At 32.3% G+C, this 19,743-nt stretch overlaps 3 protein-coding genes across 5 annotated transcripts in view; 2 read left to right on the forward strand and 1 right to left on the reverse strand.

Annotated features, from left to right (window-relative positions):
* Positions 1-373, forward strand: part of LOC123718981 (multidrug resistance protein homolog 49-like) — a 17,987-nt gene extending 17,614 nt beyond the window's left edge. The window contains exon 25 of the mRNA XM_045676010.1: positions 226-373. Coding sequence (XP_045531966.1) covers positions 226-314 — 89 coding nt within the window. The 3' untranslated portion in view covers positions 315-373. The remainder of the gene's footprint in view (positions 1-225) is intronic.
* LOC123718982 (circadian locomoter output cycles protein kaput) lies at positions 368-15,725 on the reverse strand. Of its 3 annotated transcripts, none has more exons than XM_045676013.1 (15): positions 15,613-15,725; positions 15,154-15,267; positions 14,395-14,543; positions 13,793-13,974; positions 13,601-13,718; positions 12,655-12,750; positions 11,923-11,980; positions 11,534-11,772; positions 9,723-9,870; positions 8,883-9,063; positions 7,964-8,143; positions 6,055-6,294; positions 5,596-5,712; positions 4,228-4,381; positions 368-3,272 (listed from the first exon to the last, which is right to left on the reverse strand). In XM_045676013.1, the coding sequence occupies exons 2-14, from the start codon at positions 15,189-15,191 to the stop codon at positions 4,232-4,234; spliced, it is 1,896 nt and encodes a 631-aa protein (XP_045531969.1). In that variant the 5' UTR covers positions 15,192-15,267; positions 15,613-15,725; the 3' UTR covers positions 368-3,272; positions 4,228-4,231. The 3 variants fall into 3 exon arrangements, with proteins under 3 accessions (XP_045531969.1, XP_045531968.1, XP_045531967.1); XM_045676012.1 differs by having other exon boundaries at positions 5,596-5,718; XM_045676011.1 differs by having other exon boundaries at positions 5,596-5,730.
* Positions 15,726-16,646: 921 nt separating this feature from the next.
* Positions 16,647-19,272, forward strand: LOC123718889 (protein SERAC1). The gene has a single exon (XM_045675851.1). It carries the CDS (start codon positions 16,816-16,818, stop codon positions 19,054-19,056), a length of 2,241 nt encoding a protein of 746 aa, XP_045531807.1. The 5' UTR covers positions 16,647-16,815; the 3' UTR covers positions 19,057-19,272.
* The last annotated feature ends 471 nt before the right edge of the window (positions 19,273-19,743 follow it).

The following is a 19,743-nucleotide window of genomic DNA, read 5'->3' on the forward strand; positions in this document are numbered from 1 at the left end:
CACCAGGAAACAATAATTGTTCATAGTAGGTAGGGAGAGAAGACCAAGCACATTTAGCCACATTTGATGTGTTTAGCATATAATAAATACAATTAAAAGAGACGGCATCGGTTCTCATATTGTTAATGTCGATTGTGGAACTCTTTCGGATTCGTATCTTCATAGTACTGGTTAATAATTTGAAATAGTAAAATGGCTTGACAGGGATATAAATTTTTGTTTCAGGAAAAATTGTTGAACGCGGTTCACATGCGGAATTGACAAATCTGAAAGGTCACTACTGGAGGATGGGCAAAGGTCAACAGATGGCTTAAAATAACCATACGTTATCTAAGTATTAAGTTAAGTTTTAAATAAAACAAGATAATAAATTTTGAAGTTTATTTCATTACATCGAGGTTCCTGCTACAAATTCCTCCTTATTAACCCTGTTTTAGACTGGCTTCGAACCGGTAACGGCTGGCTTTCATCATTCACTTTTACAATAAAATTGATTACGAACCCTACAAAGCCAATTGGCGAAGGCGACACATTCGGAAAATATATACATTACAGAAGTCATATTATTATTTTAATGATTCAACGCGGTTAATGCGTTACAGCGAAATACACATACATTTAACACCAAAAATAGATACGATTTCTACTTAAGGACCGGATTTCTCTAACATAAACAAAATATGCTTTCAGTAACGTATACAGTCAAAATCTATTATAACGACATCGAAGAGACTACTCATATTTGGTCATAAAAACCGATAGTCGTAACAATTGATGGTGTTGTTATTAAGTACCTAATACTTATACCCGCCGGGACCATTAATTTTGGTCAATATAACTGGTATGTTGTTCTATACGATGTCTTCGTAAACGGTTTTGACTGTACATACATATATAATAAGACATTTAGCTTAAAATATATTTTTAACTGTTGGCGAATATTCTATTATATTTTTTTTTATAAACACATTTAGAATTTTATACTCAATGATATTTTTTATATTTATAAAAATACCATAAAATAATATCAATGGCCACCTACTTGACGTAGCTTCACTTAACGAAATAATAAAAGCATGGCAAGTAAAAATCTAAACAAATTGATAACAAAATTATAAACTCTAGATTAAAGGTTATGCACCAAAAAAAAACTTTTTTTTATATTCATAGAGACTATATTGTATACGCCACATTAAACTTAATCTACAACGAACAACATTCATTTAAACATATAATAATTTAAAAAAAAGTTAACGAAAAATAAAATTTAATAAATATAAAATATATATAGGAAGTATAATTTATAAACGTAAAAATGTATGCCCAAGAAATTCGATAACTTTAATGGATAAAATCTTTCATTATATATGTTTTACATACGTTACCTAATGAATTGGTTCACACAAATTAAAAAAATATTAATGTAAATAATTCTTTAAACTTAAATTTAACTTAAAATATAACAACAACAACCACTGATAATTTATGATAAATGGAAAAAATTATTTATAAATTACAATATTGTCATTTATATGTAAATTACTCTTTAAAAGCTAAATCGGTGTAGTTACATTATTTTAACTAAAGTACTCTTTCGTCTCTTTCTTTCAATCTGTACTTTCACTGCGATGAAAAGAGATAGGTGAGTTCTTTAGTTAAAACTACAATTAGACTCATTATGACTAAGCATTTAAATGTGTAAACCACAAAGCTTTCAAAATTTGTAAATGTCAAAGTATTTATACAAAATTTTAGTTTTTTTGGTTTAACGCTTTAAAATTCTCTTATAAATTTATGTTAATCTAAACACATCCGTTAACTTTTGTCTTTTAAAGACATTAACCAGATGAAGGATAAGATAGACAATAAAGTAGATTTTATTAATGATTGTTTTAACGATACGAATTCCCTAATACTAACAACGAGCAAAATAAATTTTGACACCATATAAAGGAGCCTATTTCAATGAAGTATATTTTATATAAGTCTGCATAAACGGTTAGTATTATACGCTTTTCGTTCTTTTAGATTAGTCTGATTTTGATTTAATTGATACAATATCGCTGCGATAAATGTACAGCGCTCTCATTAGATTTAACAATATAAGTGTGTCAAATATTTGTTTGAAAAGTCTTACACTCCTGCGCAATACTAAATTTACACCAATATACCGTTTTCAACCAAACGAAGTCGACCGAGACTCGATCTATATAGTAAAAAAATCTTTGATAGTTGTCTCCAGATGGTGTCAAAATATATAACGTTTGTTACAAACACTATAGTTATAATGATTAATAATAAGAAAACTATGTCAATCTTAATTTAACATTAATACAGAATTAAAATTCTGATTTATATCCTAAAATAATGCAAAATAATGGTTGCACAGCCTTTTTGAAAATAATCAGACAATCTTGTTTTAAACTACAGCATTAACATGTATATTGTGCTATGGAAAATATATATACAATCTGAAAAAGGGTTTCATAATTATGAAACAAAACAAAATACTTCTGTACTAACCAAGACTTTACTTAAGCGAGACTCAACGATAGTATATATACCGCCTACACCTAGTCTCGTATAAAACTTCATAATCAAACAAAAATAAAATACAAGCCGATAACGCAATCTACACCTGCTACAATCCAAATCTTGACAAGCGTCACTTCACCGCAATAATCACAACCACCAGTCCCATTCCGGATGGCTGTCATCCAGGTTTTACTGGAACAAGTGTTGTACAAGTGTGTGTGTGTGTGTAGGAGGCAGAAGTGAATTATCATGCCACAAATTATACTAAGGTGACCGTTCTCACTGTCCTTCTTACTGGTTAAAAAAAAACTATTACAATAGGAAGCCCTATAAGTGTACCCATATATGTAACTACCCACCCAAAAATATAAATTTATATTTTTGGTGGTAACAATACAAAACTAAAGCAAAAGAATTTAATAGCTGCCACAGGAAGTCCTACAGAAGTTGAAATAAGTTCCGGTCCCAGATACCTTATGTTAAGATATCTGGAAAATTTCTTATATTGAGATTTATGTCGGTACGCTGGGCCGCAATCGGCCTGAGAGTTGGGGGGCTTAAGTGTTTAGAGTGGGGGAGTTGGAAAATAAATAATATCTCCTACGAAGGACCGTATTCCGTAAATGCTGTTTATAAAATATTTAATGAAATGCCTCCAAATTTTTAGTCCTTATGCTTTCGGCATATTTTTTATGTCGAGGATAAAAGGGCTCCGGGCTGCGAAGTCAGCGACAAGTCTGGAAATAGTAAAACTCGTAAATAAACGAATTCAAATAAGAGCAATACTTATGAAGGAAAATGTATGGCAGATTTTCTTTAAAATTTTCATCTCTCCCGCATATATAAGTACATATTTAAAGACGCAAATGACAGATTATAACTTGATCTATATATTTTTTATTGATTCCGTGCCATTTCATACCTCCGAAAACTTACAAATCAGGCGTTTTATTTAAATAATTTTATTTTAAAACCTGTCCTAAAACCGTCCCAAGCAGACAGTATCACTTTCCTCGGGCCGTCGTATTAGAGATTACATCGAAACCGAAACAAATTTTCAAGTGTATAGTCGTAATACACAAGTCGATTAGTGAAAACAAATATTTTCAGCTCGATCCATAATTATTCGGGCAATTTGATTATTTTTAAGCTACAATTTTTGTTCAATCACCGTTGGCTTCTCCGACAAAGCAAATGGAAAGTTGCAGATTTCAATTTTTTCGTATACACGGTTACATCGTTTAGAGCCTTACTTCAGCCTTAGGTCAGCACTTATTAGATTTTTAATCCACACTATTTTGAAGACTCTATACATAAAACACAACAAAAAAATCCCCCCTAAACTTTCCCCCTCGAAATAAAAGGGGATGAAAGAATGAAACGTGATAATACGGCTTTATATAGTATAATATACATACAGCTGCCGCAAAGTGAGAAACTAGGTCTCATGGAATATTTATAGGAATAATCCAATTGATTTTTATCTAATGTAGTCTACAAAATCTAATGTCTCATACAAACAGTTGCAATCTTTGGTGTCGGAGCAAGTAGAAATTAGTATTTCTTTGTGTGCATTTAAAATTAGAAAATAAATTCAGAACATAAACTCTGTGGTACGAATAATAACTTATTTTTATTTTATTAATTCCAGATTTTCAAATTGGAACATAATATGCTCTGTTATATATTTACCAATTTATTCGTTGGGGTGATGTGGGTGATGCGGCAAGTGTGGTGGTTGCGAATGAGGTGGATAAGTTACATTTCGGCTGGTCGAACCTTCGTACATTATTGGTCCTGGCAATCGCTGATTTTGCGGTGGCTCATTGGTGTAAGGATTCTGAACCTGAGAATACATTACTTCTTATATATATTATGAAATGATTTTAAATATACTTAAATAATTAATAGTATATAATATATTATAGACAATTTAATATGAAAAGACCTAAGAATAAATCTCATCCAATCCATGAAAATTGAACTCTCGACTCTATAAAAGTTACTAAACAAGTTTATAAAAATACTATACATTAATCTAGTGGCACGAAAAAGGCCTACAAAACCCTGCAAAGCCATGTATGGATGGATTCAGCCAATCAATAATTAGAAATCGCGGTCGAATTATAAACAAAGCAACGGAGTTCTACTCGTCTCTAGAGGCAAAGCAACACAAAGCATCTAGTAATAACCAAAGAGCCAAAATAAAGAATAACAATCAATAAAGAGATACATAAACAAGGATCTACGCCATTTGCTGTAGAGAATGTTACAGCAGCGACGAAGAGATTAAATCTACATAAAAGCTCAGGGTCTGACGTAAACGTATTAAAAAATAGGAATCCCCCTATTGTGTAGAACTTTTCATCAAAACTCTAGTCTACAAAAAGGCTTTGGGTAGCACAACATGAGGATAATAAATCTAGAAAGATTAGGCTCGAACTTTCCCGTAGAAAGAGGTGTGAAACAGGGTTAATCGCTTTAATCAAAACTGTTACCCAACCCAAAAAATATAATAAGCAAACTGCAACGGAAAAAGTTCTGACTTGATCATAGATGATAAACGCTGACCCACCTGCGTTCTGCGAATGACCTTGTCGTTTTCTCAGAATCATGCGACCAACATGTTGTTAACGTACACTGGCTGAGTATGTAAATGGAAGTGGGTAGAACACGTGACTAGATACGATGGAATTTGTACAACACGAGTAACAAAACGGAAAAGACAAAAGGTAAACGACGCAAAAGAAATGGCAGGACGACCTTTTTAAAACTGCTAACCCATCCAGTACGAGAAGGAAGTTATTCCTACGGGGAGTAACCTGTGATAGGGGTTCCTCAAAAAATTGTAAACTATAATGTTTATAATTGTTTTTTATTATACACAATAGTTAACTATTATTACTTATTACTAATTGTATAAATTAAATATGCATTTCGTCACGACTGTACTTTTGATGACTACTACTTTAACCTAGATCGTAATACCAATTATTTTCAGTTATAGACATTTCGAAATACCTTAAAATATTTCATACAAAAACTGAAATATTTTCTTACATTAATAAGCGGTTGGAGCATCCCAAGCCTGGCCAGCAGCAGTTGCTCCTTCACCTGCCGCAACTCTTCCTGCTGCCGCACTATCATCTGCTGCAATTCTTCGTGTTTGCGCTGGAGCTGCCCCTGCCACGGCCACTAGCTCGCATCATCATAACCAAATACTTATTACACCCGGCTCTTTATTTATACTCGTTTAAATATATTTCTTTATTTAAATATATAGATATTGGTTAGAAATTTTCAATTTTTTTAAGCTATACATGTCGTAATAAAGCCCGATGTTAATCTAAATTAATAAACCTAAAAAAGTGATCGGTGATTTTGAGATTATGTATGTATCAATAATTACATTTTTCTTGACCAAATATTACATATAATTTACAAAACCGCGGTTAAAATAAACATTAAACATTTAGATATTAAAATTGTAACTTAATTAAATCATAAATAAAATCCCACCTGTATTTGCGTTTGATCTGACACAATCACTGGCAATGAAGGCAATATTGGTAGTACTCCCGGTACGCTGACAGTTCCAACATAAGGGGCTGGTTCTAGGTACTGAGCACCAATTCCGTGTTGTGGTGCTACTGTGGGTTCAACAGACTTGTGTTGCTGCTGGAACATCCTAGCGCGACTTGAGTCGAAACCTTCACTCATAGGACGAGATTCTTCCATATGGGACGGTGCTTCTTTACTCTAAAATTGTATATTTTTCGCTAACGAATATAAATAATAAAATATGAAGAACATTTTTAATTTACTATATATTTACATAGTAGTGAACTTTGAGTAAATAGAAAACAAGGAAGACTTATTTCACGTAAACTTGCGTTTATAGCAACAACAAAAAAATATTCTTTTACGTGCCGTACGTACGTGTACGTAACTATACACCCACAGTATGGTTTATGTAATGAATACTTCATTCCGAATTGGCCGAGGATAATCGGGAAAGGTAATTAGACTTCATACAGGTGCTTTTAAAGAAAATCACTATTTATAACAAAGTCATATGCAGAATCGAGCTGATGCATTTTAATATACGACAGGGTATAATGCAGGTCTCAATTAGAGATAAAGGACATAGGTAAAAACGTTAATGACGAAATTAAAAAATACCGTTCACACTAAAGATGACAGGGACTGGGGCGGATTTGGGCAAGCAGAGGTTATTGGTTAAATTTTATGTCTTGGACATAATATTTAAAGATAAATAAACAATTTTCAATATTATATAATACAGTAATTAAGAATTTTCTAACTATGGCTTAGGGAGCGTTCAAGTATTACGTAACGAATTTTGGGAGGGGGGGGGGCTCCTTTTGTAAAATGTTTCGATGTGGGGCGGGAATTGAATTACGCGTTATTGTTAATATTATTTTCTACTTTACACCACATAATGGTAAGTTTTAGGTTTAAAGGTGATCACTGGAGTTGGTCAAGAAGCGTTTTACTATTGGAAACAGAAAAACAGGGGGGTCAAGAATCTCCAAACATTGCGTGACGTAACTTGAACGCAAGGTCTAAGTGAAAATTCAATCTTAGAGGCTAATTTAGGCATAAATTTCTCCCCCCAAATAGTATATAAGTCAATAAATAGATCTCTGAACATATAAAATTAAAACACTGTCATTTGTTATAACAAGTTCATAGAAAAATAATTTTACAAGGTAAAATTATAAAATGTGTCTAAATCTGGTGAACAAAGTCGTTAAGCACTATTACGACTGTTTTAATTTTCTTATTTTTAACTTTCTTGTTTGATGTAATTATTTTCCGAATTTCCGCAAAACACGCAACACGCAATTGTAAAAAAAACACGAGGATGTCTTTATTCTAAGGAAATTTATTTGTGCACAATGTTTTTAATTACGCAATTTTCCTAATTTTACATTCCTGAAAGAATATTAAAGATAGCAACGATAAATATCGTGTAAATTTAGATTGTAATACTATTATATCATAAAAGTTAATGCGACACTTTAATAACAAAAACTGGTAATAATACATATCTGTTTCACCAATGTCATAATAAAAAAATTGGTAATATATTATTACGTTCTTGACATTCGTCAAAATCACCGTCGTAATGTGTCGTCCGTAATTATGTTTACACAATGGTAAAACGGTATTCCTCGTCAGTCTAATTAGATAAATTACTGTAACGTACATTTAGTTTAATTAACTGTAACACTAGATACAACAATGTTAACGTCTAATAGGAATAAAAATAACTTTCATTTGTATATGTAATTTACTTAGTGTATTACTAATAATGGCTTTAAATTCTTTTACTCTTCCTGAAAAAAATAGATTTTGCTTTTACGACTTTGTTCCCCGTGGCAAGCTCAATAATACATGATACCTCTCTAGAACTTGACCGATGCGAAGATCTGGAATCAGCTGATGCCATACTATTCTCATATCCGCCTGAGTAGCGAGTATTTGACGCCATTGACCAGGAAGTGCTTGCCGTGTTTGCTTTACCGACTAAGCCGCAAGTCCCACTTGTACTACCAGCTGATACAGACTTTACTGACGCAGGCTAAAGAAATGGTAAAATTTATTCATATTTCTTTTGTTTAAGCAAATTCATATGAGCAGTGTTGGTCTAATGGCTTCAGCATTCGACTGAACCCAGAGGTCCTGTCATCACGGTCAATGTACGTCAATGTTCTATGTACGTAGTTAACACTGGCTCGTAAGAAAATCGTCAGAGGAAACCGGCAAGTCTTACACCCAATAGACCAATACATGAGAGCCTGATCACTTACTTGCTTATAAAATAATTTATGACACAAACAGAAATCTGAGGCCAAGATCAAGGGTCTTTTGTTTTTTTAAGCAAGCGATTTAAAAAAAAATTAAACTACGGGAATTTTGTCTGTTTGGTTTTTCACTCATTTATATTTTTTATTAAACAGAGGTCAAACGGGCCACAGGCTCATAAGATGGCTCAAGTTACTTGTGTAAACAATAACATAGTATCAAATAAAAATTGGGACTTTAGTTTAGAATTCAGCATATTATAATCTGTGCAGGTTAAGTACTATCAAACAATGACACGAAGCATTTTTTAATCTAAATTAAATATTACACATAAACAATACAGTTTGGTTTATTTCGTTCGGTTTCGAAGTATTTTTTTATTACACAGAATTAATAATATTATTTCATCGAAAATGAGGAATTTCAGTGAGAGGATCTCTTACACTTGTAATTAACTTTTTCATTACATTAATTTTTGTAAAATTCATTAAGATTAGAACCGTAACAAAACTTACCCTAGATTGGGAATGGTAAGAATTCCCGTAGACATCACTAGTCCCAGACATATATGACGGCGACATAGCAGGCCTCGCCTCCTCTGATGTGTCCTTGATTTCCGAGTGACTCGTATCTGTTGGCTCGGAGACTTCAACCTCAGTTGTCTCTTGCTTCGTGCTCTTTTGTATGTCTGCATAGCTGAAACATTTATATTGCATTTAGCCACAAAGGTTCAGCAACTGTAGTAGTAAATATAATGGAGTTTTGTTATCAAAATTTTATTGTAAATATATAATAAAAGAATTGCACTTCACGCTATTAGCCATCTCTTCCAGGCGAGCCGTGCTAGGACTACAAAAGAAGCGCTACTGAGTGCAAGAAAAACAAAAATTAAGTAATCGTAATAATTTTAACATTAACCCCTTTGGTACTTTTATGGTTTATTGGTTAATTAATGGTTATTTAATCAATACATTATATTATGCATTGGTTTGTAAGGATTTGAAATAATGGATTACTGTTTTAGTTCGAGAGTATTTTGTTATTATTATTCACATAAAACGAGTGATGATGACAAATTATTCAATAGTATGTTCAGGATAACAAAGCTGTTAACTTATTGGTTAAGCAGGCTTATCAGTGAAACTTTTTGTGGATATATCCAATGCTTTAATTCTTATGTTTATATTTCTTTTCTGACTTCTACTTTTAGAGATGTATCTGTTTGTTTCCCGAATGAATAAATAAATCTCAACCCGTGTTTTCGTACTCTCGCCAACAGACTTATCGTGGGTTTATGTTTATATTCGAAATTTCATAAAGTTGAGACCCACTTATAAATTATCATATACACCTACCTAACAACTCTATGTGTGCACATAACAAACTCCGGCTTTGAATTCCATTGATGGTATGTGATATAGAATCGTGTCTGAAGCCAGATCCATTGCTGTCCCTTCGTCAGGAATCTATAGTAACATGAAGTCAACTCCCCCTTTTGCATTACTGAAAAATTACAAAAATCCCTTATCTCGCTATAACTTTCACTGTATGTTTGTTTTAATGTAAGACTGTAATTTGGTTTTATTTATATAATTGTTATTTTATCATATATACCACAATTTTGTCATAAACTTATAACTTAAGGATAGTGTAGTTAAGTAGTTCAAGGATTTACCTAGGTAACACTGAAAATGTTTATAAAATGAAAACCGGCTTCATGTAGATGTTGCCAATACTTTTATTGTTTTTCGAAGTAATCTCCGTTCCTCTCTACACATCGTCGCATTCGATGGAACCACTGAGAAAAGCAGCTTTCACCGCATCTTCGGGGCTCATAAAGCGAATACTTCGAATTTTATCTTTAGTTCTTGGGTATAAATGAAAGCCACGGGGTGCCAGGTCGGGAATGTATGGCGGATGCGTCATTATCTCGATATCTGCCATAGTCAAATATTCACCAGTCCATGCGAAGGTGTTTCTGGTCGTCGGTTAAAGTACGAGGAATCCATCTGGTACAAAGCTTCCTGCCAAGCCTAAATGTTTATGTAATATTTTTGAACTTGACTCATACCAATGCCTAGGTTTGCCCGTACCTACTGATAGGTCACTCTCTTATCTTCCTCCATCATGCGTCACACAGCACTGATATTATCTTCAGTAGTCGCTGTTAAAGGACGTCCCTCACGCGGATCATCATTGAGATTGCTACGTCCACGCTTAAACTCGTTAAACCAATTGTAAATAGTGGTACGAGATGGGGCTTAATTAAGAAATGCTAATCACAGATTATCATAGCTTTGTTGTTGAGTAAGCCCACAACGAAAGTCAAAATAAATCATTGACCGAATATTTTCTTGCGTTACATTTTCAAGTGTAACAAGAGTTTTCGATTTGCCGCCAACTCACAACAAATGACAAATGAATGCAATATACTACATTTGGTTACCAAAGAGTTCTAAAATTGTAATTCAAAAAACATTTTGATGTTCATTAGCACTGTTTCCGTTTTAAACATTTTCAGTGCCAAAATACTGTCACTAACGCACACTTGTCACAACTTCAATTACGCACACTTAACACTTTCACAGTACTTGCTCTTCACTTTTCGCACTTTTGTGTCTTCTTGCACTTGTAGTCTTAATCTCTAGCTAATCGCACTCTAAACTAAATTGGACTGGTTCGTTTCGACCCGCTTGTTAATCCCCCAGGGATAGTCGTAAACAATATTCGAGAACTTTCTGGACAGGGCTGGTAAGGAGTAATATTCTCACTCTTTATCTCTTTCGCACATCGCTCCGTCCTTGACGTATGATGTTCTAGATGTTCAGACTGGCTTCGAGGTTCCGATCTTCCCTTTACGGGTATCATTACGTTCTTGTCTCACGCCTAGAAAGTTCACTTTACAATCTTCCTTCATCAAAGGTTTATGACCAGTCTTGACAACGCTTGAAGACGTGTTTACTGTTTCCTGAAAAAATGTTTCAACCTCCTGAAAGCTAGGATAAATTTATGTAATTTCCAATTTCCAGGTACGTGATAGATGAAACGGTCTCCAACATTTCATTTTTCGCCATTTCATTCGGTCTTCGTAACACAATAGTTTATTCAAATAACATTAATTTTACAAAAATATAACAAAGACATTTATATATCGCATAATACTTACACGCCTCATGACAGTTGATCACCTTTTCCAAGTCATCAAAATGGTAATAGTCATAGCCAGATGTGCCTAACACCTCAAACGGCAAGTATCCAATTATCGGCGGAGCACGGTGATCGAGAAACAGGAATTTCCACTCCAGACTGTGCCGGGATGTGAATTCACTCCTACTGGAGTCAATGAGCGTGACGTCACGAATAAGCTGTGGCGTGTAGAGTCGGCCAGTACACACGAAAAGGAGCCTAATACAAACAATTTAATATTTAATTCTATCCCGGGAAACCTAGCAGCTTTGTACTGGATATGGCATGACAAGATAGAGTATTAAAATGTACTAAAACAAGCATTCAGTCAATGTAAACATCTCAGATAATGAGAAAGATACAATTTACCTAGAATCGGGATCTATTTGATACATTTCGTCTCCATCAACTTGTTTCATGTTTGAACCTGAAAAAGTATGAATTATTATATAAATAAACTTATGATATTATTAATATTTTGATTTCAGAAGGCACATTGACTTGAGAGTGCGCCTCTCAACGCTAAGGTCCCGCGTTCGAACCCGCACAACTTCGGTTGCATGCTTAAGCCTAATCTTAATATATATTTAAATCTCCTGTCACGATGTTTGTCCGCGATGGACTCCTAAACTACTTAACCAAGAGTGAGCAGTCTGGTCCAACTTAAGAGATAGGATAGCTTAGATAATTATAGTCGCAAGTTGTTTTATTGCAAATTATTTGTCTATAATTAATTGACAGTCACAATTATCTGTTAACTCCAAAAGATTCAAACAGATGTCGATACTTTTCGACTGCATTGAGTAAGTAATCAATAGATGGCACTGCTATGGTAAACCGACAAACGTGTCATATAAGCTACAATTCAATATCATGATTACCACGTGTTATTGAGGCTACTTTTTGAATTTTTGGTGTTAGCATATCCAACCACGTGTTACTTAGACCGAAGTGTATATCAAATTCAAATTATAGTGACGATAATACAGTGAAATTATTATTTCGTGTCACGGTATTAAGGCTAACTAAAACCACAATAAGGAGAAACGAAAACGAAAACGTTTGCGGGGGCAGCTAGTAATGTATAAAGTCAATACTAACGAAAGTGACCACTGAATTCCACAAGTTCGTAGGTAATCTCATCTCGAAAATCCAACGTGCCCCGTTGCAGATGACATTGAAACTTAATTTCATTTTCTGAAATATCAGGATACACCACTAAGTTCTATGATTTATAAAGAGTTCCTACATAATAAATACTTGAACTAAGTTTACAATCGCACAAATATCGCCATATCATATAAAATAATAAATGTTAGGTTTTATTTTAACTTACTTTACAAAATATATTTTATATATTAAAATCAGCTTGTGTCAGCGAAATGAAGAACAATTTGCAAAGGTTTTAAATAATGTAAATTTTATACAAACACTGTGTTAGAATTTGCATTACTTGCATCGCAAAGCAAACAAGCAGCTTTAGATTACTTTTGAGAATTTACTGCTCACTTATAAGATATATAAAATCATGTTACTTTTAAAAAAGTATTTTACCAAAGTGATAAAAATCTGTTATTCTTAAACTCATTTAGTAGTTATTGTTATTTTTAATACATCAACTTAAATAACCATACAGACTAAGATTATATACAGTTTCCATTCATATTTAATTATTTCACATGTCTGCATATCAGGGAAAAAATTAGTGTTTATCTTCATAATGCAGCTTTTAAATACACAATATATATACAAGCTTCTATAGATGATTACACAATAGACATAGGCAATATATTATATTACATATGTGATGTGAACTATAAACATAAGCATACAAAGCAATTATTACATTATCATTTATCTAAATTCGCGTTAATAAAGCATTAAAAACATGAATAAAACAAAATCACTCCCAAATACTCAATCTCTATACACTATCGTTTAATAATTATGGCTACCGCTTAGCACTGTTTTAGTCTAAATTGAAACAGATATACAAAAAATTATGTTGAACTTTTTTCTAACAATAATTAAGGTGTAAGTTTCCAACCTGCAGTAAGAGCTTGATTAGGATCAATTGGATTTCCAGTATTTTGAAGCATATTGTACAGGTTTGGCCTGTCTTCTTCAAATGCTAAGTCAAATATTGTTGTGTTTACAACATCACTCTGAAATTTTTATAAATGCATGAGGTTTTTCACATTCACAATTATTTTAAAAGATATTTAGGGTAAATTATTACCGGTGTATGTCCAAGCAATGATGTAATTCCTTCAGAAACATAAAAAATTCGCCCAGTTGTTGAAAATACCATAAGAAAACCTTCCAGAGCCTCTAATACAAGATAGGTAAATTCTTCATTTGAAAGGAATGGTGGTTTCCAATCTTCCTGAACATCATGAGCTCGGGATCTTACTGTAATTTCTGTAAAGTTGTAAAATGGTTTATCATTGTTTTTAAGTACAACATAAGTAGTTCAACATTTTAATATGAGTACAATTATAATACTTCAGTGGTAAATTTGTATTATGAAAAGATAACAGTTGAATTGACAGGTCCTACCAATTATAATAATTATGAATAACTTTTGTAAACTTATTAATATAAAATCAAATTCTTTCAAATATCTGAATTTACATTTACCCATATGCTATGCTAATCAGTGATGTAAAATGGATGAAAAGAATTAACAAGAAATTATCCACCTTAATAGCCTAAATGGTTTATGCCAACATAAGACCATGAAGGCTCTAGTTATGATATAAATTTTATTAACCATTATTTGTAAACATGAAATGATTTGAAGTTTTAAGTAAAAGTATACTTGTTTTGTGAAAGATTTACCATTATGATTCTTCAAGAATGATATAGTTGATTTGAGAACAGTTGATTTATCCATTTTTCTATTACTTGAAGACACCATTACTCCCAGTTCATTAACAAGCATATTAAACTGGTCTCTTCGTTTCTTCTCACTTAAATTACGGGTCCTCCTAAAATTTTGATGGAGCAATATTTAACTGGCACAAAATCATCGTCTCAAAAAGTTATCTTTAGAATTTGTATGTTTTTGATTTGAATAAATATTTCCTTGCATGTTTAGCATTTTTTGTTTAGCTGAACAGCAGTTCAGAGATATTAAGGTAATTTATTGGGATTTTCTTTAGAAATATCAAACATTAAAAATGAAAAGTGAAAATTTCTAGGTAATTTAATATTCTTTCTTCAAGAGAAGTTTAAAATATATAATATTCTTCGAAAATATAGACTACTTCTGTTTTCAAGTACAGTACCAGTTAATAAAGAAAAATTTTCAATTTTATTTTAAGTAGTTATTTGAATGATAACATTTTTACAAGGTTAAAAAAATTTCACATACATTTAAAAAGCTTTGCAGATTAATGCATATTATAAATTTACTTACTTTAAACATTATGGTATAAAGATAAATCAACAAGTTTTTATTTCTAGAATGATAAATAACTTGACACAGAACATTAAATATATATCTTCAATAGAACTAGGGAATGCTAATAGGAGAAAAATGCACTGTTATATAAAATTCTTCTCATCTAAAAACAAAATATTTTTTTTTTGATTTACCTTTTGGTATCATCTTTGTCATCACCATCGTCATCCATGTTGAAAAGTAATTGGTTTCCAAACAGCACTAATGCAAGCTTGCGCCAATACAATTAAATATAAATATTTAATGCACTATAAAAAATATAAAAGACTTAATTTATCTTATACACGTGTGCCAGTGTTTAAGAATCTTTTGCGCGGGTTTGTAAACAACTTCTCCTTTTTTAGATTAGCCATTTTACAAAAACTATGATAGTCGTACAACCACTGTCCACTATATCACAAGTATCAAAGAAATGATTACAGATGTAAATCTAATTTGTTATTTTATTATATGGAAAACAAGTAACGGTAAAGCTCGAAATCAATAATGATGGGCTTAACGATTTTGTACATGAAGCTCACTGCAAACAGATAGCTGCCGCTGAATAACACAGTATACTATAAAATATTTGTATGATTAAGTGCAACAATAACCTGTTGGTTCACATTACGGAGATCCGAAGAAAGTTAATTCCAAACCAATATTTTAGCAGGTATTCAAAATCCTATGTATTGACATAATATTGACCATTGCCATTAGATATTAGCCATAGCAAAAGACACTTTAAACATAAGATTAAATTGAAAATACAGATTAGTAAAATATAGCCCTTGGGATAGCTATGATATTGATAAATTTACCTTAGACTATATTCCACCAGTCAAATGCCAACTGTCGATATCAAAAGTGTCCTAGCTCTAGAGGTTCATAAAAGCGCTACAATGAGAACTGAGAAGAGAGTTTTCTTTAAAACTAATAAATAAAGCATAAAAAACATTGAAGCCATAAAGAGGACCCTTTCTATTTGGCTTAGTAGTCATACCAAGTGGCTCTATTACGTCTAGGGGCGGTATTCAGGAACATCGATCAAATTTAAATCTAGATTCAAGAACTGTCTAACTTTGTATCTCCATGTTTTGGTCACATATGACAGCACTCAAGACGAGATTGTTACTTGAGTTACGAATGAGAATATGGACCTTGGTCTTGGCCTCAGATTTCTGTATCCGTTTTGTGACCATTTATTATATAAGGGAATTGTATAAATAAAAAATTGTATAAATATTGGTCTAGGACGTGTGCTAGTTTTAATGAAACGTGAGAGTTAATAAAATGGTATAATAAATTCATTACTATATCAGACATTCATATTATTCAATTTTATATACGTATTTCTAGCATATCAATACAATGAGAAGTTACTTCGGTTAATTTTTACCACGATTAATCGTTGGATAGAAGATATTAAAACAGTCTATTAATATCATAATTAATTTTTATAATTATTATCAGTAATTATATTGATGTAATTGATTTATACGATTTAATAACTAAAATATTTAAATGATAAGTCTGTTGTAGGCCAACACGATTGTCTTCAATATTTCCTGCGGTATAAGGTTGCTTGGTCTGTGATACTTTCTTATTTTATAAAAGGTCATAATGGACAATGGTTGTATAATCTGTTTTTTTTAATTGTACCAATGTTGTTTTTGTTTAAATTTTATAATAGCAAAATGATTTTTTTGTGTGCTATGACTCTTAAACTCGAAAAAATCTTTTATGATAAACCGATTTAAGGCGTCTGTTCGACTATTTGTAATTTATACATATTTAATTATATCTAGTATACAAATATGAGCTTGAAGGACAGATTAAAACCGCTGTTAAAAATATTTAAGTATTCTTCTATCATTGGAGGCAGTGCTTTACTAATAGCTTATCATTTTAAACAGACACATATAAGGATCTCTAAAATAGTGAATCCATGTGTTCTCGATGCTGAAAAAAAATGTTCTCCAGAGTATATTTATATAGATGATCCCTCATATGATGCTGCTATGAAAGCTGAAAATGACAGGGAAAACAAACAAACCGTAGGTTTTTCACGGATTTGGAAGAGTCTTAAGTATTCATTAGCCTGGAAACTTCTTTGGCTTTGTCGACATGGAAGTAAAGAACAACGAAATATAGCTTTAGAACAATTAGCAGCATTTAAAAATAATAAAAGTTGGGATTGTTTAAAGCTAGCTCAAGCTCTTGACCATGATACCGCAGTTTTACTTGCTCGGACACGGGGTGCTGATTTAAGATATTTCTTACCACCTCCCATACATGTCCGCAGAGCAGCTTTAACTTCAGAACTAACATCATTTAAGTTAAGAGACTTACTTACAGCTGTACAAGGTGTAAATCCTCATGGCTGTATACAATACTTTCTAACAAAATATTTTCTTAATGTTCAAGAACAACCTGTAGAAGTTGATGTACCCAATAAACCAGATAATCTAACTGAGAAAGAACTTTGTATTTTATGTCTGGATGGGATCCATCATCACTTGTCACTATTCTATCAAAAAAATTATGAAGAAGATGTGTCTGTTAAAACCTTAATAAAATTAGGAATTTTACCTTGTTTAGCTGAACTTCTATTAAGATATCACAATGATATTGATATGGATATAGCTGTATTAAAAGTGCTTACTATATTAAGTATACATAGCAATCTTTCAAAGGATTTCTTTCAAAATGGTTTAGTAAGAGACTTATCAAGACTATTAAGATCAAATGATGTACGATTAGCTAGTTCTGCTGCAGTATCCTTAGTTAATATCTCTGGAGAATTTTTATTCAGACCTGGTTTATATTTATTGTACCCATTATACAGAACTCCAGTTCAATATACTTGTGATACCTTGTTGGTGCATGGTCTTAGAGGTGGTGTGTTTGTTACATGGCGACAAAGAGATAAAACATGCTTTAAGCCTATTGGTATTTTAGAAGTATCTGTTTCTGACGCTGACTGTAATCCATGTAAGGAGAATGAAACAGAGGCAAAATACTATGACCTAGAGCTGCAGCAGGTTTTAGATGATATAATAGAACAGGAAGAAGAGTCATTGCTGGCAAATATGGAAGTTGTTTTACACGATCTTCCAATAGATTCAAGACGTGAAACAATCTTAAATACATTTACAGCAAATAAAAAAAGAAATGCTTTGATACAAGAAGAAGAAGATAAATGCAGCTACACCTTCTGTTGGCCAAAAGATTGGTTACCAAAAGATTGCAAAAATTTAAGAATTTTAGGAATTAATTATTGGAGTTCCCTTTCTGAATGGTTAGAACATTGTCCCTTACAAAATGCTGATATATCAACAAGAGCAGCTGAACTTATACCAAAATTGGTAGATGCTGAAGTGGGAAAGAAAGATGTTGTGTGGCTAACTCATTCCATGGGAGGCCTTATAGTTAAACAGTTGTTAATAGAAGCATCAGAGAGTAGCAATACTTTAATTAAACAAATAAGTAACTACACAAAAGCAATATTCTTTTACAGTACACCACACAAAGGCAGTGCCCTAGCCACTATGCCAAGAGCGGCTGCTGCTATTTTGTGGCCATCACAAGATGTAAAACAATTGCAAGAAAATTCGCCACTGCTGCTTGATATTCACAAAGCCTTTCTTAAGTATGCTGAAAGATACAGCTGGGAGACAATTAGCTTTGCTGAAACATTACCAACTCCTGTTACTGCTTTTAAAGTACCAATTCATTTTGTAGAACCTAATTCAGCCGATCTTGGCAGAGGAATGTTCTATCAATTACCATTAGACCATTTATCCATTTGTAAACCAGCAACTCGGCAATCAGTTTTATATACAACTGTTTTAGATGTCCTACAGAGGGTAACAGCAGATGTAGAATTGCATAAGTCAAACAATTATATACATAGTTTTATTGATTATATTCTGTCGACAACACGTCTGAAAATAAAAGCTATTATTGAAATATTAGATGAAGCACAGAGTGTAGAACGTCTTCATAGTATAGAAAAAATATTGTTAAGTACATTCACAGATGATTTCTGGGATTAATACACTTTGTATAAATTTTGATGTAAAGTTCTTATCATTCAGTGTTAAGCAATAAATTTGTGAACTAGTTGACACATGTTGTTATGATAATTGATTCTAGTCATTGTCTGTATTTACCAAGACTCCTTATAGTGTTCAATTTTATGTATTTTCATTATTGACCTGTTCAATAAAATAATTTTGTGTATTATTAAAATCTTTGATATTTTATATATTTATTAAATTATTTTGTAACTACAGTGGTTGTAATATATTATAGATAAATTAGAATAATATGTTTTTGAAGTGAAACTTTTGGGCGCATTTTTATAATAATTATTATATTAGCGTAACGAAGATGTGCAACGTTTTTGGCGAAGAAAAGGGAGAGAGCGATTGAAAATGAATGAGAAAGGGCAAACGTAGCATGAGCCACATACTTCAAGCAAATAGCTATGGAGCGAGAGTAGGGAGGAAACAAGTTAGAAGGATCGAGAGAGCGAGAGTGAGAAAGATTGAGACAGAGAGTAAGGGAGATCTGAAAAAAATACTATTGTATTCGTTTAACGCAGTAGTAACGCATTTTTTATTTATTTATATTATCATTAGCACGTATACAGTGTGAATATAGATATACAAATACATGGAGTGCTTATATACTGGTACATGTTCATCTATTGGGTCTTTTTCCTTAGTAATAATTAATTT

This window comes from Pieris brassicae, chromosome Z, assembly GCF_905147105.1.
Source record: "Pieris brassicae chromosome Z, ilPieBrab1.1, whole genome shotgun sequence".
NCBI classification, from domain to species: Eukaryota; Metazoa; Arthropoda; class Insecta; order Lepidoptera; family Pieridae; genus Pieris; species Pieris brassicae.